General features: G+C 39.2%; 1 protein-coding gene across 2 annotated transcripts in view; it reads right to left on the minus strand.

Moving 5' to 3' along the window:
• The window catches only part of SLC9A9 (solute carrier family 9 member A9), a 571642-nt gene that overhangs the window by 271151 nt on the left and 274025 nt on the right, over window positions 1-26466 (minus strand). For both annotated transcript variants that reach the window (XM_047098595.1, XM_047098596.1), the window contains exons 7-9: window positions 25499-25637; window positions 21000-21105; window positions 540-628 (exon numbers count right to left, since the gene is read on the minus strand). In XM_047098595.1, coding sequence (XP_046954551.1) covers window positions 540-628; window positions 21000-21105; window positions 25499-25637 — 334 coding nt within the window. The remainder of the gene's footprint in view (window positions 1-539; window positions 629-20999; window positions 21106-25498; window positions 25638-26466) is intronic.

The following is a 26466-nucleotide window of genomic DNA, read 5'->3' on the forward strand; positions in this document are numbered from 1 at the left end:
AGTACCTAGCATAGTGCTTAGCACAGAGGGGCTGTACAGCACATATTTGTGTAAGGAATCTATATCCAAACACATGTGTTTTTGGCATATGGAAGCTACATTCCGCTAGTGTGACAACTGGCAGCTGAGTTTACGGAGTAGCGAAAGCACCCAATTAAAGACCAAACATCACTTCCTTATTCTTCTTCATTTCCTTCTCTCTGTATAACTACCCAATCTCACATGCTTTATAATGCTTTTAGATGTAAGTGACTGTGAATTATTACCGACTGTGGGCCTTTCATCTTCAAGACTGACAGTCTATGTTCCACATTTCTCAGGAGGGAGAGACTATTATAACTATATTTTTGCTTACCAAGAGAATTGTTAATGGTTATCCTGGAGGAAAAAAAAATCTATAAATATCCAACCTATAATGAAGCCTTAAGCGTACTTTCTTCCTTCGCTAATGAAATTCTTTCCAAGTGCATTGGCAGACTTGCTACATAACCATTACACTGTGAAAAGAGACAAAGCCTGTAGTGAATTTTTTCTTTTACCTGTTTAGTCCTCGTTTTGGAATCCAATGACAGATTGTTGTAGGTATAATGTGCCTGGGTGACTCCACAGAAAAGAACAGCGACTATTCCTGAAATTCAAAAACATACTGGTCAAAACCAATTTTCTCTGCCATCTAAGCCAAAGGGTAGGGCCACCTCAGCTAGACGAAGATGGACTAGGTGTCAGTAGAGCTACTTCTAACAATTACCATGACGTAATAGTCTCTAAAATTAAAAGGATCCTATATTGGGGTATACCTTGCTACTTATTTTAAACATGGGTCTTACAGGATTAACCTAAAGAAAAGTATTAAGAAGTACCTTCTTCTCTTGTCACAAGTTAAAGAAGTTATGCTTGGAGAAACATGAACAAAAGACTATATAATCAACTCTGGGCTTCTCCTAGCCAGTGCCAACTGCTTTTTTTGCATTTTATACTAAATGCTGGCATATTCGCTCAAACATTGGCTTTTCACTGGGTACCCTGATGAACCTGAAGAGGTTCCCATCATACACAGTATTAAAAACCATGAATCACAGACCTAAGAAATCCACAAGGGTTTTGTTGCTCATGCTGATGCCTCTACTTGCCAAGCACAAGAGAAAGGTCCTTGTTTGCCCCTATGCCTCCTTGACAGAGCTGGGAGTTCTGTTAATGCTGCTGAAGAATCACATGAGCACATCCAAGGCACACACTCCTTGCAGGTAAGCTGGTCTGTTCTTGTGTGTTTCCAACCCACAGTGGGCTCTCAGCTGCTTCTAGGCTAGCTGCAGGATTTATTTCTTAAGCCATCAGTATACCCAGCTTTTTTTTTTTAATTTTTTAAAATTTAGTTTTGAGAGAGAGAGAGAGAGAGACTGACTGAGCACAAGCAGGGTAGGGGCAGAGAAAGAGGGAGACACAGGATCCAAAGCAGGCCCCAGGCTCTGAGCTGTCAGCACAGAGCCCAAGGCAGGGTTCGAACTCATGAACCATGAGATCATGACCTGAGCCAAAGTCGGCTGTTCAACTGACTGAACCATCCAGTCGCCCCCAGTATACCTAGCTTTAAATGATACATGAAACCATACATACATTAGATGTTTCCTGGGGACAGAGGAGTAGCAACCCTGAGACAGATGTGTCATTTGTCTCTGGGCTGTTATTCTCTGTTATCCCTCCTGAGCTGGGGTATGGAAGTGGTGGGGGTGGCATTCTACTTTGGATTAAATATTCTATTAATTATGGGAAATTGAGCATAGAGGAGGGCTTTGGGAAAAACACAAGATGTAAGTATTCCTCAAGTCAGACCAAGGGGATTGAATTGAATTTCAAGCAGCAGAATCTTTCCAACTAAAAACACTCATAAATTAAATGCTGATGATTCTTAAGAGTATAGAGATATGTGAACTGAATACTGACATCGCAAATGAATCTGCAATAAAGAATTTTAAAGAACCAAGCATTTTTTAAAATGTTTAGACTGGATGCTTCTATTTATACGTCGGTTATTTCTTGTATTGGCTTTGGATAAAATATTGCTATGGCACATTTACCTAGTACAAGTGCACAAACATTTATATTACTTATTTTCTTTTAATATGCTTCAAAATTTTAGGCAAAAGGATAAAAATGACTAGGAAATTTTGCCAAGAAATATATATGCAGTAAGCATTCTATAGATTTTTGGGTAACTTTTCAGTTTCTTAGCCTCTCCTCAGAAATACTAAGAAAAGGATGCTTACAAAATATTATATGTCACTCTTCACAAATATTCTATTAAAAAACAACCAATACCAGAGAAACTTTTAGGGTACTAAAGCACTTTAGGTACTTGAGGCACTAGGAAGATTGCCATGCATGTTATTTTGTTATCAAATATTTTTCTTTCTTTATTTAAAAACATAATTTATCTCTCTCTGGTGATTCTGTAGTCTGTTGGAGATTTTTCTGGGTGAGGTTTAGCTGACCCTCCCACTGATGTGGAAATGTTTTGATTATATATATTGATTTGTGGAGAAGTGGTGAATAAAAAGGGTGGGAGTACGTGTGGGTAGTACCTAAATGTATTCTGAGAACAAGTGGTAACAAAGAAGTGTTATAAAGGATAGGGAGGGGATTTAAGATCTGCCGAATGCCTACAGTGAACCAAGAATGCACCATTTTGTAAAAATCATCTTATTTATTGCATTGATTTATTACCTCACAACAGGCTTAGCACTATTAACCAGCTCTTCCTACTGTCTTCCCCTTTCCAGTAACAGCATCTCCATTCTTCTTGCTGTTCAGGCCAAAACTCTGGGATCACGCTTTACTTTTCCTCTCTCTGTAAGTCAGTGATTTTGTTGGCTGGTCCTTTGAAACTTACCTGAACCCAGCCACTTCTCAACGCTTCCTCCCCTAACACTCTTTGCCAGGCCACCATCACTTTTTTTTCCCCCCTAGATTACAGATTCCTGATTGGTCCCCCTGTGTCCACTGTTGGACTCTCACAGTCTAGCTTCCATACAGCCAGAGTGATTCTTTGGACAATTCAGATCATGTCAGTCCTCTGTTCTAAACTTTGTAATGGATCCCCATGATGAAAAGGCCCTGTAGGATCTAGTCCTGCCTCCTTCTCCCCTTCCTACAGATCTCTGAGCTCATCTCCCACTATCCTCACCCCTTGCTGTACACTATATCCTTGCTAAGCACGTTCTACTGCAGTGTCTTGAGCTTCTGGTTCCCACTGTTTGGAAAGCTGTTCTTCATATATCCACATGGTTCCCTCCCTCCCTTAAGATGTTACATTATCAGACAGGCCTTCTCTATGCATTCTATAAAAATGGTCCTTCTCATCATTCTCTACTTGCCTATCTTGCTTTATTTTTGTATATTATTCACTGCCACCTAACATTTTCTATATTCATGTGTTTATTTTCTGCTTTCCAGCATTGCAAAGGAAAGCTCATGGAGTGCACAGGGATTCATTGGCCCCTAACCCTTTGAGCAAAGCCAGGCACATGGTAGGCATTCAGCGAGTGTTTGTTGAATAAGTTAATGAATATCCCTATTCCCATGTAACAAGTAAGAAACAAAAGTAATTTACTCAAGGTCACCTTGAAAGTGGCAGAACTGAGATTCACAATTTCACAAACTCCCTGTGCTTTTCTGCCTATATTAGACTATCTGTGAATGTTTTAAGGTAATCTTAAACCATCTGAAAAAATATCATTTCTGATGTCCCAGGGAAATAGAGATATGAGGATTACATATCTGAGGTGGCTGGATATCTTGTTTTCCCTAGTAGCTTCATTGGTTTTCCTTTCTTTGCCTCCATTAGACTACTAACAGGCAGTGTTTCTGCTAATCCTTTTTTTTTGTTTTGTTTTTTTTTTTAGCTCTGTGTATAGATACGTCACACAAACAATGAAAAGTGTACCTATCTGACCAGATGCTTGGTGTTGTAATTAAAACAACTGAGTTGATCTAACCCTTAGTATTAGCTACATAATCATAATTCTATACCTTAGTAATTAATTAACTCACACAAATTACTGTAATTAGTATGACTTTTACAAGCCAAAACATATTTTGAAAATGTCTCATCTAAATAAACCTATTATCTATAAATTCTCTGCCATGTAAGCAAATTCAGAGTTGAGAGTTTTCTACCTTACAGAAGTATATTTTTTTAAATTTTTTTTTTTTCAACGTTTATTTTTATTTTTGGGACAGAGAGAGACAGAGCATGAACGGGGGAGGGGCAGAGAGAGAGGGAGACACAGAATCGGAAACAGGCTCCAGGCTCTGAGCCATCAGCCCAGAGCCTGACGCGGGGCTCGAACTCCCGGACCGCGAGATCGTGACCTGGCTGAAGTCGGACGCTTAACCGACTGCGCCACCCAGGCGCCCCTAGAAGTATATTTTAATTGTCATTATATTTTTGCGTACCTCTGCCTGTTAGCACTAGTTGTACTAGTGTTGTGTGGGGCCCTAGACAACTCTCTTACATGCTCTGCAACTCAGATTCTCAGCTGTACGAGGAGAGGGAGGGGCACCAAGTGCTCTTTGTGCGGGTCAGTAAGCTAGTGTCTCAGCTCCAAACCCAGCCTCTTGTGCTTGCCCTGTGATATGGGCCTGGGACCACGCAGACCACATCTTCCTTTGCCACAGCCTGTTGAGCTCTGCTAATATGAGTCCCAGAGGGAGGCTAGGATGTGAGAAGGGGAAAGGCCTTGCTCCCTTCCTGTTTGCTTGCTGCTCTTGTCAGTTGCATCTCAGCCATGGTTCTTCTCCATAGCTTTTTGAAGTTGGTTCCAGCCTCATAGGCCCCACTCAGAAGTCTGGTTCCCAGCTTCAGCAGTTACCTCTTAGGAAATTCTAGATTTTCTTCCCTTTGCTTCTCCTGGCCCAGGGTTTACACTTGCTTCCTGTAATTACTACCTGTGTTGCCTCAGTGCCCCTGTTCTATTTTTTCAGGTCTCTATCATCTGTATACTCAATCTCCTGCATTAAACTCTGGGCATAGCTAGTTGGTTTCTCTTTTCCTGATGAATCCTGACAAGTCCTCACTTGTGGGTCCCTTCTCATTGTAAACTTTGATGGTTCTCTGAAACTACTGAAGCCATGTCATCTGGAAATAAGATCCAACCTGTATCCTCCTGTTATGACTGGGACAACAGGGGATGTCAATGGCAGCTGTGATGCCATGCCAAGTTCCATTCCTACTTATGGAAGGAATTGACATTTTTAAAAAGTGATGGGAGTTTGAGCCAGTAGATTAGAACAAGAGGCTTGGGGGAAGGGAGTAAGTTAGGCCTAGAACTACTAGAGAGGCATGGGCTATACTTGGACTTGTGTCTTCTGATTTCCAGTCACATGATCTTTCCAAAATATGAGCACTATCCTACAAAGAAGTGACTGCCTTGAAGTGTGAGAAGTTTCCTATGATCTGAAATGTTTGGATTGAATGATTATCTGCCAGAGCTGCTGTGGAAAAAGTTTCTTTTCCTAAAGTTTGGATATCCTCCAATTGTGTGGGTCTGTCATTTTCCTATATATTACTTTATTAATTCACTAGGATTAACACCTCAATTTAGTCTTTTTTTGTTTTTTGTTTTTGAATTTTTATTTGTTTTGAGAGAGTGTGGGGAGGGGTGCACAAGTGGGAGAGGAGCAGAGAAAAGGAGACAGAGAGAATCCCAAGCAGGCTCTGCACTGCCAGCACAGATCCTGATATGGGGCTCCATGCCATGAACCATGAGATCAGGACCTTAGCCAAAACCAAAAGTCAGACACTGAACCTATTGAGCCACCCAGGTGCCCCCCCCCCCCGACCCTTTTTTAAAGTTTAGGACAAGGAACTAATACTGATTCCAAATGAATCAGACATTTTTAGTAGAGGCAGCCCAACTTTCTCAAAAGGTAAAGACAAGATAAATTTATAGATTTTCAAATATCCTTTTAAGTTTACACAGGCAATTCTTCTAAAGTAAAATTTTAAAACATATCATTATCATACCTTCTAAGCATAAAAATTTTTTCAAGAGCTATGAGGTTTAAAGATAAACTCAGGAAGTCTCCTGGGTATAGAAAAAAAAAAGTGTTTCTAAATCTTTAGACCACAAACTTTCAGGTCAAAGGACACTGAAAATGGTGAATTCCAATGTCTGTGTCTAAGTGACAGACACAGCTCACCTCAGAGGAACCACTTCCTTTCTTTTCTCTTACTGCTGTTTCTTACCCCTCTGTTTTGCTTGTCCCTCTCATTCCCAGCCTGTGCTTAATTTACAGCGACCCTACTATCCTTCCCATATATCAGAAGCTTCTTGGGGGAGCCTGGGTGGCTCCCTTGGTTGAGTTTCTGACTCCTAATTTCAGCTCAGATCATGATCCCAGGGTCATGGATGCAGCCCCAAGTCGGACTCTGTGCTGGCAATGTGGAGCCTACTTAAGATTCCCTCTCTTTCTCTCTCTGTCTCTGTCTCTCTCTCCCTAAGCTCCTTTCCCCTACTCACCCTGTCTCTTGCTCTCTCAAAAAAAAAAAAAGAAAAAGAAAAAAAAGAAAAAGAAAAAGAAAGAAAGAAAAGAAAAGAAAAAAGAAAAAAGGAGCTTCTTGATCCCACCTGAAAGCTCAGGTGGCCTGAGCATCTGTGGCCTGAAGCATCTGAATTTGGCAAGAGAGATTTCAGAACTTTACCTAATGCCTCTGGAATGTTAATCTACATTTGAATCACCTGGAAATCTTGTTGAAATGCAGATTATGGGTGTGCCTGGGTGGCTCAGTCCTTCAGTGTCTGATTCTAGATTTCAGCTCAGGTCAGGATCTCACTGTGTCTGAGATCCAGCTGCACATCAGGCTCTGAGCTGACAGTGTGGAGCCTGCTTGGGACTCTCTTCCCCCCCACCCTCTCTGCTACTCCCTCACTTGTGTGCGCACTCTTTCTCAAAATTAATAAATAAACATTTAAAAAATGCAGATGCTGCTTCAATAGGCTGGGAGTGGAGCCCATGATTCTTCATTTTATACTACCAGGGATATCTGTGCTACTGGTCCTAGCATTGCATTTTGAGAAGCAAATCTCTGACCAACACTTTGGCACTAAGTATCAATTAATTCACTTTTGTTGTGGCTTGGTTTTGACCTTGTACCGTCCAAAATGTCTTTTGCTAACTATAAAAAAAGTTTTAAAATTCTATATCTGTATTTTAGTCTCCATTTTTATTCACGTAACTTTCTAGAATGGACATGATTCTATGAAGTAATTTCAGTTTCATGGACATTTAAGGAGTTTAAAATTTTTTCATTTTGGGGTTATTTATTTTTAATCCCAGCAATACTAGAATGTGAAAAGAAATTACTTGCATGGAATAAAATTGATAGTATATTTTACTATTAATAGTTCAATAAATCTTTCCCCCTCAAAGAAAAAGCAAACAAATCAAATTCTTTGATCACAATGTTATAAAATTGGAAGTTAACAAAACCATACCTTAAAAAATGTATCCATTAGGGCTTTTAAACTATATTCTCCTAGATGAAATTGAAGATGAAATCAAATTTGAAATTTTAGCTCATGTAAAATAAACAGCAATAAGTATAGAGTAAATTCTTTATCAACACCAATGAGATAAAACCAGATTACTTAGAGGAAAGTTTACAGTCTTACATGCTTTCCATTAGGAAAAAGAAAAGGAAAGGAAAGGAAAGGAAAGGAAAGGAAAGGAAAGGAAAGAAAAGAAAAGAGAAAAAATGGACTGTTTACCTCACGAAGCTAGATAAGAGACATAACAATGGACCCAAAGAAAGTAGAATTAAAAACCTAAAAAAAAAAAAAAGAAAAAAAAAAGAAAAAAAAGGAAAAAAGAAATAGTCAAAGAGAACATACAAAAACTAGATTTGGTCAGTAAAATTAAGAGTTCTAGGGGTGCCTGGGTGGTTCAGTCAGTTAAGTGTCTGACTCTCGATTTTGGCTCAGGTCATGATCTCAAAGTTTTGTGAGTTTGAGTCCAGCATCAGTCTCTATGCTGATGGTGCAGAGCCTGCCTGGGATTCTCTCTCTCTCTGCCTCTCCCCTACTTGTGCTCTCTCTCTCAAAATGAATAAGTAAACTTAAAAAAAAAAAAGGATTTTTAAAGTAACTGTATGGTTCATGCCCCTCAGGGCTTGGGGTCCATCAGGGCTTTATCCTGCCCAGGTACCACTCACTCTCTGTTCATGGCTGCAGATAGAAAAAGAGTAATGTTGGCCAATGGCTTCACTCATCTAAGAGACAATTTTTCTTATTTGGATAGCACCCATCTGTCTTACAGGTCTGTTCTGAGTATAAAGCCATATGATGGATATTAACATGCTTCATAAATTAAACATTAATAAGTAAGTACATGTAAGGTTTTACTACAATTACTAGAAGTAGATGAAAGGAAGAAGACATGAAAAGAAGGAATAACTTAGAGAAGCTCATTCCGTGGATAGACACAACAATACTTCTGGTTTAATAAACTGCTGGGGGAAGAAGTACAAAGCCTCTAGTACATGTCTTGCATATTCTATGCCCTTAATCATTATTTATTGCCATCTCTTCCACAGTAACTCCCGCATCAAGGAAAAACAAGTGAAAATGTACTCCTTATTCCTAGTAATCCAAACTTAGACTATTCTCAGTAATACTACAGTGAAGGTACCAGATTTTTGCAAGTTACCTTGGGTGTCTGCTATCATCTACTCAAATTCTATTAGTCTACTGAGGTCATTCAATGAGCAAAGCACAGGTTATGGCTATGGGGGACACAAGGATGAATAAACCTGGTCTGACATCCCAAGCAGCTTTTTATCTCCTAACAGAGACAGCATGTACACAAAGACATCTAATAGCAGGTATAATGTAGTAGGAGACAGGAAAACAGAAATCCTGAGACGGTGTGATTTCTTTTGGGCTGTGGTAGGTGGAAGAGACATGGGGAAAATTTCCCTAAAAGATGCAGAGGCATTAGGGCTTTGAAAGATAGAAAGAGTTTGATGATGCAGGGTCAGAAGTAAAGAAATCAAGTGAGTGAAGAGGGCGAGGTAGGAGACCGTGGAGCATGTATGAGAAGCATGCAGCTTACCTGCACACTTAGGTTTTACTCCATCATAGGTTAGGAAATAAATACAAATTGAGTTTATTAATTATATTTTTCTAAATAAAAAATACAATAAAAGAAACCGTTATTACACTGTATTCTTAAAATGGTCAAACTAATTACTATAAGCATAAAAGCATTTAATTTACATGTTTCATTAGTCCTGGCATCCATAAAAATGTGAAGCCTCCAGTATGCCCATCCTGTGCAGGAAAGTATTATTTCATTTTCCTTTGCAACAAAAGTAAAAATTGGTCATTCTATTTCCATCTCTGCTGCAAAAACAAGCAGTCACTAAATGCAACTGCTATGTTGCCTGCCTAAGATCTTGGATTCAAGTTCTATTTACGGGGTCCTGTTGCAATGACGAATGGAATAAGTACATATATCTGGGTCCACAGGGGGTGGAACATGCTCAAAAAATATCTGGGATCTAAAATAAAAAGGAATTCTGAAAGAAATCAAGAAGTGGCCTAGAGAAAATAATAATACTTTCTGACTCATGTGTATACACAAGATTGCCTTTCACTGCACGGTGAGACTACAGTGGTGTACAAGATCCCTAAAGGGCTGGCTGCAGGGGCTCATTTATGCAATTTTAAACAAGAACTAGAACCAATACTTTATGACACTAGCTAAAAGAGCTGTTTGAGAAACCACAAAGAGGTACACAGTTAAATTCAAATTAATTGGCAAGCAAAGAAATTTAGGGAACAGCATGAGGAGGTCTGTAATTCTCTGGGAAAAAATAATGATTCTGCTGGCAAGTAAATTCTTTCCATTGAGATCAGTTTTCATAGGACAATTAACACTTTCTGGTTAATGGAGTGACGTGTACACTATTCCCCTTGATTCCCACTCTTGGACCCTTTCAGAGAGCATTAGTCCTACTAAATATTGTATATGTATATGTATACATGTATACATAAAACATATGCTTACCTGAGCAAGATTCAGTGTGTGGTTGTAAATCATATAAGGAAAAATGTACTGGGTTGGACATCAAGAGACCTGGGATGTGGTCACAGTTCATCCACTTAACTAGGTGGCTGACTTGTGCAATTTAGATTCATTGCCTGGTCCATTGTCTTCTTCTCAATGAATTCAAGAAGATGGTATTCACCAAATTGGAGTATATAAGAAAACACATTGAAATATGGAAGAAAATATAAAAACTTCATAGTTTTTAATTAGAATTTTTGTGTATTCTCAAGTATGTAAGTACCTTTGTGGGCAAACAATTATGCTTGTGTGCAGACAGGTGCATGATAAAGCTATTTTATTTTATTTTTTTTGCCAATAAGTGTCAAGAAACGCTGACAAACACTGCTCTAGATGACCTCTAAGCACTTTCTGGTCTTAAATATTTGTGATCTGAGTGGTTCAGCTTTTACATTTGCTTCAAGGTCTGTGTATACGGATTGAAGAACTACATGGGGCTCCAGAGCTTCACTGTGACTTCCTGTCAACTAGATTACTGGGTGTCTCCCTAGATCTCAAGGACTCGGTCTACACTCCCTCTTTGTATCACCCCCGAACTCCCATAACAGTGTCCACAGACATCAGGCACAGAAATGTAGGTTGGTCAGAAGAAAGAATCTCTGTTTCAAAAAACATTTATCTGCTTTGAAAAGAGAATCAAGAGAAATTAGTTTTTGATCCTCACATACAAATAGATGTTTTTCTAGACTTATTAGTGGCAGGTCCATTTTCTTCTAATATTTAAATTTTCTTATTCAAGAGTATCTTCACCTATAGTCTGTTACTGATAACATTATTCAGTAGTTCTTTTTTCATTAAAAGTTGATGAAGCCCTCAGATACAAAAGCGGAAAAACAAACGTCTGTCACAAGGAGCACGATTTTCTTTGACATTAAATGCAGACTTGAGGGGTTTCTAAGAGTGAAGAATATTGCATTTTTGGACAGGAAATATTGATTATATTATCAGAACACAGAAAGAGAGTGAGAGAGAGAAAAAAATGTGTCTTGCTCTCAGATGGTACTCTGAGGGGTTTTAAAGTTGATGGGTTATTTTTCCATGCCATACTTTTATTTGTTTTTGATCTAGTAAAAAGAGACATTTCTGACAGGTTTCCTACCACCACTGCTGAACGTGAACCTGGAACTGAGAAGTCAAAGATTTAACGAAATGGAAAACTCCTTCAGGGAATATGAAAGATTCCAAGTTTCCAAAGAGTACGATTACTGTCTAGTTCACCATATTTGGCAACACCACAGTTGGCAGATTAATCATGAGTCTGTGGAATACAAGGACATCAATACAGAAAACAGCATGAATCTATGTTCTTATTTCTGTTTTTTTCCAATGCAGTATAGGCATGCATTTAAGAGTTACTTCCTGTCTATGTTACAAGGTTTATAAATTTCCATTTAAAACAAAAATATCCTTCAAAATGTAGCAGAGGGTATTTATGCAAATTAAACTGAGGTCTGGAGAAGAAGAAAAACACTTTTTCACTTATATCTCTGGCATTCCATCTCAAGCATTGGTGTTCATCAAGCTTACCCTCTTTTCAGTTTTCATTTCCTTGGAATCAGCTAGCACATTTGCACCAAAGTCACTTAAATCTCTAATGAACAATGTCACTCAAGATTTCCATGTCCAATTGCCCACTATATCCTTCTATGTAGTTTCCACATTTCTGTAGCATCTAGGAGACTTTTGAATGAAGTAATTTTTGTTTGTCTCTTTCTGTTGCATGTATATTCCCCATTTTGGTGAAATAAACCATTGATCCAGTTGATATAGGGACTTGGAGTTATCCTTGACTCTTCTTTCTCCTTCACCTACATGTTACATATTTGTGCCATCTATTTTGTGACAATTTTCTACATGCCTATGAAGAAAATGGGTTTTGTAAAAGAACTTTCTTTTTTCCCCCCTATGCCTACTGGGGTCATGAGGAGACATTAAACATTGACTGAAAACATTTACAGTGAAGAAAGCAGGGGTAAATTTGTCCACTACTCAAGTTACATGTGCAAGGCTGTTTGAATATTGAAATGATGAGCTATTCAGTTCAAGAAAGTGCAGCTGTGAGTTAATGAGTTATTATGTGAGGAGATGCACTTTACACCTGTGTTTATTGAGATGGCAACATTGCGTGTTTGCCCTTGGTTCAGTGTGGTTAACTAAGCCCCTTGAGAATTTTGGGTGCCTATTACTACAGTTTGAATGCCTAATATTCTGAGCCTCCAGGTTTTATTTTTTGGCTTGGAAAACACTCATTTGTTTTTAGTGCACCTCATGTGTTAGTGAATTGTTGGCTAATTAAATGGATTCATGTGGTTCTGTCAATATGAAAGCATGAGCAGTTTTAAGCAAAGAGATGTCAGCTAATGACATGTCCTTAGAAGCAAAAACTGGCCAGATATGTTTTAAGAAACAATTCACACCAAGTCCCCTCCCAGTGATTTGTTTTATTTACTGAGATCCAGAAATATATTTTCCACCAATTCATGCAATGCATCACTGGCAAGCCAAATGGAACACATCCACCTCTAAGCTAAAGCCTTCTTAAGAGTTTCAGACAAATTTTTGCCAAGCTGAGAGAGGATGGAGGTAAGAAGTAATGAGCCAACTTACTTAGATCAAGTAAAGTCTCAACATGTCCAGTAACAGTCACTTCATTTGGTAATCTTTCTTCCTTGTCTATTGTAAATGAGAAAGACTTTCCCAAGTTCTCCTTTTCCTGACTACTTACCCTATAAAAGCCTTTCAAGAACTGACCTGACAGATAAGCAGAACCTTAGCTTCCAAGCTTCAAATTTTCCTTATCATGACAATGTAATTAGGTCCTTGTCATTTGAGACCAACAAGAGAACATGACTGGGTGATGGGCTTGAGATGAATTAACTGTTTATGTTGTGCCTGATGTTTTTGTGTGTTGAGTGCTGCCTTCAGACATCCTGGTTAATTCCTTCGTAAATGTGCCAGAGCATCATTTGTTTTCACCCTTCTACATTTAAAAAGTTTTTCAGAGTTTCTTACTCTCTAGAATCAGACTGCAAAGCCCAATAGCATTACTTAGTAATCAGGAGTTGTTTTTTTTTTTTCTTTCAGATTTTTACATTTTTTTTTTTTTTGTAGATGGAGATGATTCTAAGGTGAGTAAACAGCAAACTATACCGTTTAACTTTTTGTATGAGAAAATGAGGTGTGCCAGTGGCCTTCCTCCCCCTCCTTTGCCTTCAGTGGATATAAAATATGCCTTAGGAATCTAAAAATGGAACCTGCTTTTATTACAGCAGTGCCCGGAAGCAGAGAAATCATTAGACATGGTGTCAATGTTGCCATTAGAAATCATACTCTTCGTGTGTTTAATGACAGTCCCTGTAAGTTTGCTTCTGGCAAAAACCTGACCCCCAAAGCCTCAGCTGGGAAACAGATTATAAAAATGAATTCTCAAACAACCTGTCCAGCTGTGCTTTTTGGTTATCTTTATAAACTGAAAAGCAGCTTCTATCACAGGATTCAATTCCATTAGAGATTATGCTATAAATAATACTGCCAAATTATTTTCAATATTCAATTTAAATAATGGCTCAGTAACCTAATGACTTTTAGAAAATAGAACTCTGCACAAGAAAAATTCTACCTGATCAGAAATTAGGTATGCATGTGTATCGGGTACCTCATAGAGAGAACACCTTGGGGTCATGTATTTACTCAAAAGCCACATTTTGTACCTGTACAATGTCTTTCCATTACAAAATAATAAAATCCTTTTACCTTAGCAGTAAAGAAAATTGAGATACCAGTGGATAGGATGACTTATCCCAATCCCTCAGCAAGTGAGCCAAAGAGCCAGAAACCAGAGACATATCCCTAAGTGGCTGATTTTGTAAGTTGAGTGGACACATCCATATACATTCTCTTCTTTCTATGCTCTCCTGGCTTGAAAGAACTCCCTAAAGTCCATTTCTATCTACATACTCCCATTCTCTAGAAAGACTTCTTCCTTGCATTTGACATTTTGCCCAGTCTTCCCAAATGAAAGTTTTCTCAAACTACACTTGTATATTTCCAACAGCAGAGAACCAAACTTCTGGCTAATAGAAATCAGAACATTCATTTGCATGTCTAAAAGCCACTTGTTTCTATAAAACTAAGTTCTTCTATATGACTATTGAACACTTGCAGGTGCAATTTCCAAGTGACTGAGATGAGGCGGCTGCAAATGTGGCCCTTGAAGTAAAAGATAATCAAAATAAATCAAATGATCATCATCAAATTAGTAACAACTGAAAGTGAAAGCAGAAGATGTGGTAATGAGCAAGCTCCCCTCACACTGGAGTGTTCATAATGAATCTTATAAGAAGCTGAATCGAAAATGATAATGAACACTGTGCAAACTGTCTTTAAAAGCTTGATCCTTTTTGTTTGCCTATGACTGTGCATCTGGCATAAGAGGGTCCCAAGTGTCCTAGCCTAGAGGCTGCGCTGTCTTTGAGCCTCTTTCCCTTCTGATCTGTCACCAAGTTATTCAGTTTCTTTTGTGGAAATACATCATGGATAATTCCTTCCCTTGTACCATTTAGGTTTCTTTGTTTGCAAGCAATAAACACTAATTCTGGCTACTGTCATCAGAAAAGAATTTATTGGAGGGAAGAGTGATAGCTCTGAGAAAAAATGTACAAAGGCAGCCCCAGGAATCTTTGTCAGGAATAAATAGGGGGTTTCAACAGGGCTTTGCTGTTGGAAAGAACAGGTGCCAACAATCATACATCCTTCTATCTCCCTTAAAGGATCACATCCTAGGCAAAGAGTGTCTGATTGACCTTGCTTCAGATGTCCCTATTCTCTTTGGCAGGGGAGGCTGGGACACTTTGATCAACAAGATGGTATCTGCTGAAGGAGGGGTAGTTTTCTAAGCAACAACAGGATGCTATTACAGTGAAGAGGAGAATGGGTGATGGTAGCCCAAATCAATGTATGTCTATTATATTCTTCTCAACTAGGCTCTTGTTTCCTCAGGTCTATATATCTGTATTTTAACTTAATAGTGAAGCAAACGAAATTTCTGATTAGTGTGATTTCTGATATATTCTTTAGTTGATGTATAAATCTGCTCTGGAATATACTGACCAGTGGACATATACAATCTTTAAGAATGTTATCAGGCACAGGTCACTCATTACCTTATAAAGCAATCTGTTATTCAGATTTTGGAAATTTTTCCTCTTGTTGAGCTAAAATCATTCATTCAATTGCTGAAAAGATAGTGAGTGCCCAGAAGGCTTCAGTCATACTCTTGGTGCTAATACAGCCCTCACAGATCTGACAGTCTGATGTAACTTTGGCCTATCAATCCTAATTCTACCCATTAGCTCTAGTTCTAGATTTCAGAACTACAGGGAATAGATTGAATAGCCTAGTGAAGTCTAGATGCACATAAACAAACAGTAGCCAGTTAAAAACTATAACGGAAGAAGTTTTGATTCATCCGCATACCCTCCAATATAAGATAGTTTAAAAAGTACTTAAGAAGAAATTTGTAGTTGGAGTGTGACGACAACTATAAAAATTTACTAAGGATCATAAAAGATGACTTGAATAAATGGAGAGATGTAACATATTCCTGGGTGGGAAGACTCAGCATTGTAAAAACACCACTTCTCAAATTAATCTAAAAATTTAATGCAACCACAATCATAATCCCAAAGTTATTTTCTGCTTGAAACTTAACAGTTACTTTCAAGTCCATCTGGAATAATAGAGACGTGAGTATAGCAAAGAAGCTCTCGGAAATGAGGAAAGGGGGTGAGGGATGGAGCTACTAGATAGTAAAATGAACAATGAAGCTGTAAAGGGTAAATTTTTTAAGTTTCTGTTTTTACGTTTATTTTGAGAGAGTGTGCACATGCGAGAGAGAGAGAGAGAGAGAGAGAGAGAGAGAGAGAGCTTGCACCACTGGGGGAGGGGCAGAGAGAAGGAGACACAAAATCCCAAGCAGGCTTCAGGCCATCAGCACAGAGCCCAATTCAGGGATTGAACTCATGAACTGTGAGATAATAACCTGAGCCAAGATCTAGAGTTGGACGCTTACCTGACTGAGTCACCCAGGCACCACTGAAATTATCAAAACAGTGAAGACCAAAATCTCAGTGGTACAATAGAAAGCCCAGAACCTGCATACACATTTATGTACCTACAGACATGGACATTATATCATAAATACATAGGTTACACTTGAAGTGTGTTAGGGTGAATGGATAACCTTCTAGGAAGATGATCAAGTCCCTACTATATCCTGTACTACATATCAAAACAAATTTCAGTTGGATTCCAATGCAAAAATAAAATTATTAACAGAAAGTACATATTATCATTAGTAAACACTTGGGCTTTCCATGCAAAAATTAATAAAATCTTAGGCTTTTTAAGGAGGAGATAAAATTAACCACATAAACTTAAAAATGTCCATACTATCTTTTTCCTTTACTAAGCAAACAAAATATAACATATTTAAAAGATAAAACCACAAATTGGAGAATATTTATAGCTTATGTGACAGTCAAAAGGTTAATTTTTTAAAGAAATAAAAAGCTTCTAAAATTCAATGTGACAACCATAAGCATCTCAGTAGGAAAAAGGACTAAGGGCAGAAATAGGTAGTTCACCAAAGGAGAAATATAAATTGCCCATGACATGAAACTAAAATGCTTTCTTTGGTACAAATATAATAAATGTAAATCACAATGAAATGGAGGCTGATTATCAAATTAGCAAGGATGGGTACGATTTCGTATGGTAAAGATGTAAGTAAATGAGGTCTCTTTCATTGTTTGTGGAAGTATAAAGGGTTACAAATTTTCTGGAAGATAATTTGGATGAATTTTTCCAAGACATTAAGATTTTGGCCTTCCTTTTAACCCAGTAATAGAAGTGAATACATCAGTCTATAAGGATGATCATGGCAATCATATGTATAATACTGAAAAGTATAAACAATCAAAAGGAGGGGAATAATTATGGCAAGTTAATAGGATATCCTATTAAGCATCCATTAAATAATAGAGAAGAATATCATGAAAAATAGTCACTATAAATTCTTGAGTGTAAAAAGCAAGTTACTTCAAACTTAAAAAGTATAATTATATTATGCATGAATGTATATATTTAATTAAATGTATGTATATGCATATAATTAGATGCATATAATTAGATGCATATTAACAATAGTTATTGAGTAAGAAAACAGGTAATTCAAATATCATGTCCTTCTGTGAATCTATACTTTCTAAATTTTCTATAATGTTTATGTATTAATTTGGTAGAAAAACAGACATACTTTGTTTAAAGTAACAGAAATCCTTTTTTCAAAAGAAATCTTATGTGAAAACCCAATTGATGGAACCAATAAAAGGGATAGTGTAGGGATGACAAGCCTAGCACCCTGCTCACTTGGTGGGCATCCTGGAGCACCACTTTGAAATGTCAGGGTTGGGGGTATTCTGCTGAGAAACCAGTGCATGTAAGCACCATCCCTAGGACCTACATGATGGGTTGTTCATGAATGCAGACAAGGCCCCAGGATTGCTGGTTACCTCCATGGTTACTCATCAACTGTTTATAATAGCTTATTCCACTTAGTTCCTTATATTTGTTGTCACATATTCATTTGTTATACACTTTTTAGAAAGTTTTCTAGATTTTAGCTTTGCAATATCTTAGTTTACTTGTGGATTAGAACTAAAAGGATTGTATCATTACCAGAAATAACATTAGATAATTATGTTTTTATTATTATTATTTTAATGTTTATTTATTTTTGAGAGAGAGAGAGAGAGAGAGAGAGAGAGACAGACAAAGCATGAGCAGGGGAGAGGTAGAGAGAGAAGGAGACACAGAATCTGAAGCAGGCTTCAGGCTCCAAGCTGTCAGCACAGAGCCTGGAGTGGGCTCAAACTCACAAACTATGAGATCATGACCTGAGCCAAAGTCAGACACCTAACTGATTGAGCCACCCGGTGCCCACCCTTAGATAATTATAATTTGATGCCACTCTCTCAGATTTTCTTTGAAGTTGGTCTGAGAAATTACTACATAAAGAATACATGTTCATCTTCCCTAAACTATTATTAAAAATATTGTCCCCTATGGTGTTCAAAGGTCTCTTATACAGGGATACATGTGATAAATTCTCCTAAAATTTTAGTACTGGAAAAAAGTTTGCCCATTTTTAGAAATAAGTATGATTTCCTTTTATAATGTTGTATTATTCCTGTATAACTCATCATCTTTCCCTTTTGGCTTTGGCTGCCAGAAAGCCCAGAGTAATTATTTATTGCCAAACCACAGCAATGAACAGCTGTCTAATTTTGCAGAAAAACTCTATCCCAAAGCACTTGAGTATTTACTCTCAACTAAATGGTCCCATGATATGCATGGCTCATGTTATGAACTGTCTCAAATCCAATCTGGAAATAGGCAAGGATTAAATAATAAACAAACAAACAAACAAACAAACAGACAGACACATTAGTAATTTAGACTAACCGGGCTTGGTATTTGGCAGTAGAAAATGCTTACACCTAGAGTTTGGTTTCTATCAAATACTTGTTAGGCACATTGCTTAATCTGGAATACTTCTCTGACGTGAGTGTGTTCTTGGGTGCAGCTGTGGACATTTGGGTCTTTCCACTACCATGGCCCACACATACATTCACCCATCCCATGAGGTGGTCTGTGTGGCATCCAATAAGGATATCAGGTAGAAAAGGGTGGCAAAAGAGAAATGGACAGGTAAACCAGCAATCTGTACAAGGACTATAATCTTTTAAGTAGTTACTAGAACAAGATCTTGCTGAAATGGATCAGAAACTAGAAAGACAATTTTCACACATGAAAACAAACAATTTTTAGGTATTGGTGTGTGTGTTTATTACAATGTTCAAAAGTAGACTTCAAAATAGCAGGTGAGTTAAGAGATTTCTTTACCTTTCTAGAAGGTCAAATATGTATTCTTTTTTTTTTTTCAATGTTTATTTATTTTTGGGACAGAGAGAGACAGAGCATGAACGGGGGAGGGGCAGAGAGAGAGGGAGACACAGAATCGGAAACAGTCTCCAGGCTCTGAGCCATCAGCCCAGAGCCTGACGCGGGGCTCGAACTCACGGAGTGCGAGATCGTGACCTGGCTGAAGTCGGACGCTTAACCGACTGCGCCACCCAGGCACCCCGGTCAGATATGTATTCTTATTGTTAACCTTGCTTACCTTTTACAACATGTTGAGTAGTGAAAAGGGCATAGAATCTGGAGAAAAGGGAACCAGAATTATTTTGAATGGCTGATGTAAATTTTTTTTACCTTCATTATTTTAAGGGACACAATTGATCTTTTTCTCTGGAATGAATAAGCTCTTTAGCAACCTCCCTACCAACAGTGGAAAGCACTAACATAACATTGTGTTGTGATGATTTGGATATAAGGGCCGGTAGGGTGGACTCTGGTAATGTAGCCTTGGTATACACTACCCTAAGAACTGGCAGGGTGGCTGTCTGCATCAGCAACAGACACCTTCAGAGTTGTGGGGAATAGCTTGGCCCCTGTGACTCTGCAGTAAGTTGGGTCAGCTGTCCAGAACAACAGGTTATCATTACAAGAAAGATGTGCCAAGCATTTCACAGGAGAGCCAAAACCAATCTATGACCAAGTGGACCAGGCAGGCTCCTGAGACACCAAATATCTTCCTTCTCATGAGGGCTTGCCTGATATTCCACAGATGGAATTTCATTCAAGATAGCAACGCTTCATGCCCAAGAGCCTAACTGTGGAATCAAATCTCCTAGTTTTAAATCTCAGCTCCATCACTTACTGTTGGCTGAGTGGCCTGGGTGTAGGCCCTAACTTTGAGTCCTGTGAATGAGCAAGGATGTGCATGAAAGGCGGTTAGCTAGCACTTGGCTCATGGTACACCTTCAGTATATGTCAACTTTTATTATTATTTAGACTTAAAGTACCACCTAATAAAATGCAAATAGCCAGAGAGGCATACCTTGTTACCAGTGAATACTTGGAGTGGGGTGAAGAATCTCACCACTTGAATGTCAATTAAGATGACAACAGTAGGGAACAGCAAGGGATCAAGGGCTGAAACCTGGGAGAAGCAGGGAACTAGGCCAAAGGAGAGAAACAGCTTTGACATTTTGCTCAGAGCCACAGTGATTCTTCTACATGGAAAGGCACCCAATCGTTGCAGCTATCCAAGCGCAAATCCTTGCTGTTGCAGAAAGGCAATCTAATTGCCGAATCCAGATCACAGGATCCATGGCCCTTGGGACATTAGGGACTGCCCCTTTCTCTATTAACTGCTCTGCCTCAGAGGATTCTATATATAAACTTTCTATGGTAAGAGATATTAAATTGTAGAACCGCCACGTTAGCTCTTTGTTTTCTGTATGCAAAGATTCTCAACGCTGGTGTGGGTGGAAATGTGCACGCCCTGGGCCGGCTGCCTCTACTGCCTACTTGCTGTTAGCAGCCAATGGAAAACCACCACCCTTTTCTATAAAGCACTTGTGCACCCCTTCACGTTGTGAGTAGACTTCCATTTGTAAAGTCGTCCATCACCTCTATAAATCAGTCATTTGTAGATTTTAACATACCCTCCTGACCAGTGACAGAGAAGAGGAAATAGCATTTTGGAGGCTTTCCGTTAAGTTTTTGCATACGAAATGGATGAGTTATTATCCTCCCCCCTCCCCCAGGGTACCGAGCAAAGGCTGATTCAGACACAAACCCATCTTGGAGAGAGTCCATCGCACCTCCTGCTGGGTCAGGCAGGCATACGCATGGGAGCACATACACATATCACGCATCCAATTTGCTGTGCAGAATGCAGCACTGACCTGTCAGGCCGGCAGCCTCAGCAGACAGGAAGGCGCTCCAAGACAGGAGGAAAAACAGGCCTGTTTCCAGCATAGGGAACTCACACAGTTTGGTAAATTTGGTCAAGTGACAAAGACACGTTAAGGGAAACAAATGCTTTGAAAGCGAAATCTCCTCCTTGGCTGAGGAAAACTAATCTCGTTGTGATCGGTTTCGAAGAAGAGCACTGATTTTCAGACCTGACTGGGAGGCTGTAGGTCTCACTGGGACTGCTTTGAAGGCCAGCATGAGTTTCATGCCTCACTGGGGGCTGAACACTCCAGTAAAAATGCAAACCTGTGTTCCAATTTAAAAAAAGGTGTCTTACTAAGAAGATAAAATCACCTAACTGTGGGTACAAAACCTCCTGAATTTGGCCTTGGTCCTTGGGGTGTGCCTCTCGGAGCCTGCAGCAGATGAGGCAAAACAAAGCCATGGAAAGTAAAGCAGGGTGAGGTGCTTCAAATACGTCAGCACCAAAGGAGGTCACTGCTCCCTGGAGAGCCATAAGCCGTGGACAGATCACCTTAAAGACTCCTCTCCTGGGGATGGAAATAGGATCAGAGCAACATTCACATTCAGTGATAGGGAAGATACCCATGCCATCTTAGTATAAGTAGGCTAGGGGAAAAAGTATATCATTTCTAGGTCAGGCAAGAAGCCCTTTGGCAGGCGATGGTTCATTCTGGCTGAGATGACACTTGGTCAATAAATAGCCTATAAATTACATATAGAGCAAAGGCATAGTGACCCAAATCATGCAGGGAAGGGATTATAGGAAGATGATTAGGAATAGGTGATCGATGGAAAAGGGTCACATCGCAACTATGCCTACAGTTAGGCAAAAAAAAAAAAAAAAAAAAAGAGCCCTCACAAATAAGGATATGTTATGTGGCATTTTTATGCTTCAAGAAAAAAAAATCTAAAGAGATTCCACATTAAGAGATGTTTAGCAGTAGGGCAGGGAAGCGAAAAGCATGACCCCTGGGGCAGAAGATCAAGGTCTGAGTCTTGGCTTTGCTAGTTGCTGGCTGTGTGATTTCTGAGCAATATGTTAACCTCTCTGAGCCTCATTTCTATCCTATGTGAATTATCTGCATCAAGTGTGCAGAGTAAAATGAGATGAATATTTAAAACGTTTTTGCAAAGTTTTAGAAAGCACAAAATGCCAAGGATAAGCAAAATAACACCATGGTTGGGAGTGTAGCCTTTGGAAGCCAACTCCACTTCACTGTATCAGCTTCTTCGCCATGCTCCATAGCCATTTTGTATCTTGGTTTCCCTGTCTGAAAATGGGGATAATCATGTAACCTACCTCCCAGGTATATAAACCAGTCATTATGTGTTAAGAGTGCTTGGTATGCAACAAGGAATATATAAATTTTTCTATTAGTGTGATTTAAATTAATTCATTCTGTAAAACATCTTTCCTGGAATCAGATTCAGTTAACACCTAGGAGCAATTCTTTATCTGGAAGAAAACATGGGCTGGACCCTTTTCCAGCAATCCTTCTTGTGACTTGGAGGGTAGGCTTTGTTTTTAATGGGGTTTGTTCTTCTGAATTCCCTCTTTTACGTTATCGTAGAGAAGGCTTAGGCCACTTTGAGTAACGGTATATCAAATGGACATAGGACATTCTTCTCTTTCAACCTTGTCCAGAAAGTAATTCAGTTCTGGGTCAAGACCCCAGCTTGCATAGAGCCCAGGGACCTATGCCCTGAGGAGCATTGCCTCATTATGGACAATGTATCAAGGTTATGATGATGGAGGGGATGGTTGCACACCTGTCTCCTCTGCAGCCTGAATTTGTGAGAGGCAAGGCCATTGATGCTGCGTGACAGATTCTCCCACTGAGACTGAGCCCCTGTCCCTTCCATCTCTCCACCATTTTTTCCAGATCTGATCCAATCTCATGGAAGACTTCCAAACTCCAGGAACTTTTTCCCTTCCCTTACCACCTTATTTACTTATGTGTCCATACATTGCCTTCATGCCAGGTGGAGAAGAGTTCCAATTTCAGCTCTTCCACCTAGGGCAGGCTCTGGAGCCAAAAGACATGGGTTTAAATCCTGGCCCTGAAATCTCCTAGCTTCAGACAAGTTGTTTAACCTTTATGTGTCAGTTTCTTTAGCTGTAAAATTGAGATAATAACTGTATCTCCTTCCCAGTGTTATTATAAAAGCTATATGAGAAAATCCATTAGCAAAATGCTAATGACAATGGCTGGCAAATGGTAAAGTTCTCAACAAATGTTACAATAATAATAATAATAATAATAATTGTGTCCACTATTATTGATATGTGACCCAGAGGAGCTACTTAACCTCCTTGAGCCTCAGTTTCCTCATGTGTAAAATGAGGATAATAACAGCCTATCTTACAGGGTTGATTCAAATGAAGAGAGATATATATATAAAGTCCTTGGCACATGCTAGACATTCATTAAATGTTGCTATCACCATTGCCATTACTTATTCAAAACAACATGTGGCCTCCATCATAATTCCACTTAATAATCAAGAGGCAATAGGGATTAGTGATAAAGAGCATGGTCTGTCTCTGGGTCTGTCTCTTGGTTTCAATCTTGGGTTTGAATTTTGGCTCCAATTCTTACAAGCAGCAGGACACTGGGTATTACCTTGACCTTTCTAAGCTTCAGTGTCCAATAAAATTAAAATATCTGCATGATACCATCATTGTCAGGGTAAAGGAGGTATAGTGTATAAAACAAATAAAGGCTTTACATATCATAAGTTCTGATATTAATCATTAGATTATTATCATTATTTTTATTAGGAATCAGCCCTACTTTTTCTGAGTTACTTTATTTCTTTGTCAATGGAATTGATACTCTCTAGGATTTCTGGGATAAAACTTGGAGTGGCCTTTGAGTCTCTCCTCTTCCAATCATTAAGTCCTAGAGATTCTTTTAAACATTAGTCTCCTTCTTGATGATTCTAATCTTCTTTTTCTGATTTGTCCTGTGAACCTGTTTCTTACTTATTGTTTAAAAATGGGACTTTCAATACATCACTCTCCTGAGCAGAAACCTTCAGTAGCTAACTGTAGACTATAGAATGAAGCTCAGATTTCTCTGAATAATACTCCAAGATACTTCACAAGGTGATTCCAACCCATTTATGTATCATCTTCCACTGCTCACCAGCCTGAGCCCTGTGGTCCTCTCAGGCACATCTGCATGTACCACATTAACCCCATCCCCATACCTTAATGAATGCTGGTTTTCTCCTGAATCACTTATCACATAGCCTTGTTTATATCCTACCTATATTTAAGGCTCAGCCTACACTGCTATCTGCATGTAAATACTGCTTTTAAAATTATTTTTCAGAATTATAAGGTTGGCCAAGAGTCTTTTGGACTATTCAAGAAACAATGGACCCATCCACATCTGTATTTTTAGCATCCTAATAAGTTGGCTGTGGCTTTGCAACTCACCTTCTAAACAACTCTTATTGCAGCCCTTGTCCTTCCAAGTTTGTTACTAATTGAAGGCAGAGTCCGTATTTTATTATCTTCTGACTTATGTTAGAAACCCTTAGTAGGACCTAACCTTTTAGCAGCTGCTCAGTGAAACTCTGCTCTGGGTCAGTCCCCATAAAAAAGAACCTAACATTTTGCTTTCTTTGCTAGAGACTTGACCCTTCTTGCACCCTTCTTCTTTCTCTTTTCCCCAACATCTTTGGTCTTTGATCCTTTGTCCTGCCTCTTTGGATGGCTTCTGCTAGGCCCTCATACTTGACATCAGCTTTCTGGCTTTCTTCCTCAACTCTAACTTACTTTTGTCCCATCCAACTGCTCTGACTGAACCTCTCACTAGACCAGCTTCAATCTCTGGCTCAAGTCCTCTAGGAACTCTACCCATTCTCCTACCCTACTACTGCATAAGAGGGAATGAGACATGACACAATTGCCCGTATATGGCAAACATGTCATTGCTGCCTTTCTTGCAGGTCTTCTTCTGTAAAATAGCCAGAAATGCTTCTTTAAATATACAGTGATCTTTGCCTTGGCCAGCCCTGTGATCTACTGATTGACAGAAGTTTGAAAAGGAAGAAGAAGATACCCAGTTAATCACCCCTGGTCAATCCTGTCTTGTTCTTGACTTCGAATTTTCAGCTTTTTCTCTTGGCCCTGATATAGCCAATCCAGATCATGTCCAACTATTTTCCTAGGTGGCAGTTTTTTAGGACTGTTGCTATCCTAGGGTCAGACAGTATCAGCGGTGCTAGAACAGGCCTTGGACAAGAAAAGAGCCTGGGCCTCTGTGCTGCTGGTACCAAACTGTGCCTCAAGGATGACTCAGAACTAAGATGGCCCCAGTGGAATTGTATCACACTTGAACCAGACTATCTAGCCATTCATAGCCTAGAGATTGTCCATCCTCAGAAACATTCCAGGGACACTGACAGCTCTTAACAGTCCCCAGCTTTGCACACACACACACACAAAGGATATCAGTGCTGTGACAACAGCATATGCAGACCCCATTGCAAACGAGCCAGCGAAGATCCCCAGGAAATTCCCCACGGACTGGAAGAATGCTGCAGCATCAAACGCATTTGGATTCTCCTTGGGACTGTAAATGGATATAGAACTGAAAAGAAAAGAGGGTGAAGGTTAGTCAGTGACTTCCCTCTTATAGCCCAAATACCAGAAGTCAGAAGTTATCACCCACATTTGAGGAGGGCACCTTCTTCTGTGAGGTTAGGTGATGGCTGGAAGAGTTCAGAAGAAACAAATGAGAACAGGGAGAGGTGGAGAAAGTAGAAAGCTTTCCTTTTCCTTACAGCCCAATCCCATGGTATCAATATATTGTTGCCAGTCAGTAAACATTTTTATATTGGAAGGGTCATAAAGAATATTGTTTTTGAGCAAACTAGGCATTAAAACATGGTAGGTGTATAAGGAATCTGCTGAGGAGATAGATAACTGTGAATTATTTAGTGGCCATATGTCTTCAGTGCTGTTATATATTCACAAATGCTCCTGATAAAAAGTGCACTTTTATGGCCTGTGCACAAATGGGCAATACAAATCACAGCGTGCACAAAATATTCTGCTGTGATCTTGTCATAAACCACAAAGCATTCCTCCTCTCCAGTGTAACCCTTCAGAAACAGAGCCCAGACGATGCTTAGAGCATCACAGTATTAACCCCTGGGGAGAGACAAAACCCTCATTTTCCCACTGAAACAAATGGCAGCAGCTGCCCGAGGTCATCTTTTAGACCCCAATTCTGGTGGCTGCCGACAGATTTATTTCCATAGAGAAAAATCAATCCGCCAATAGGCAGTCTGCTCACTTAAATATTTTTGAGGACGCTGCATTTGCTATTTTTTTTTTTAACCAGGGCCTCAAATCCCAGAGTGTTAATATGAAGGACAAGGTGCATCCTATTTTAGGAAATATGAATCTGTATTGTA

This window comes from Lynx rufus, unplaced genomic scaffold (assembly GCF_022079265.1).
Source record: "Lynx rufus isolate CCGP_SWC_20201006 ecotype Redwood Valley unplaced genomic scaffold, mLynRuf1.p SCAF_5, whole genome shotgun sequence".
NCBI classification, from domain to species: domain Eukaryota; kingdom Metazoa; phylum Chordata; class Mammalia; order Carnivora; family Felidae; genus Lynx; species Lynx rufus.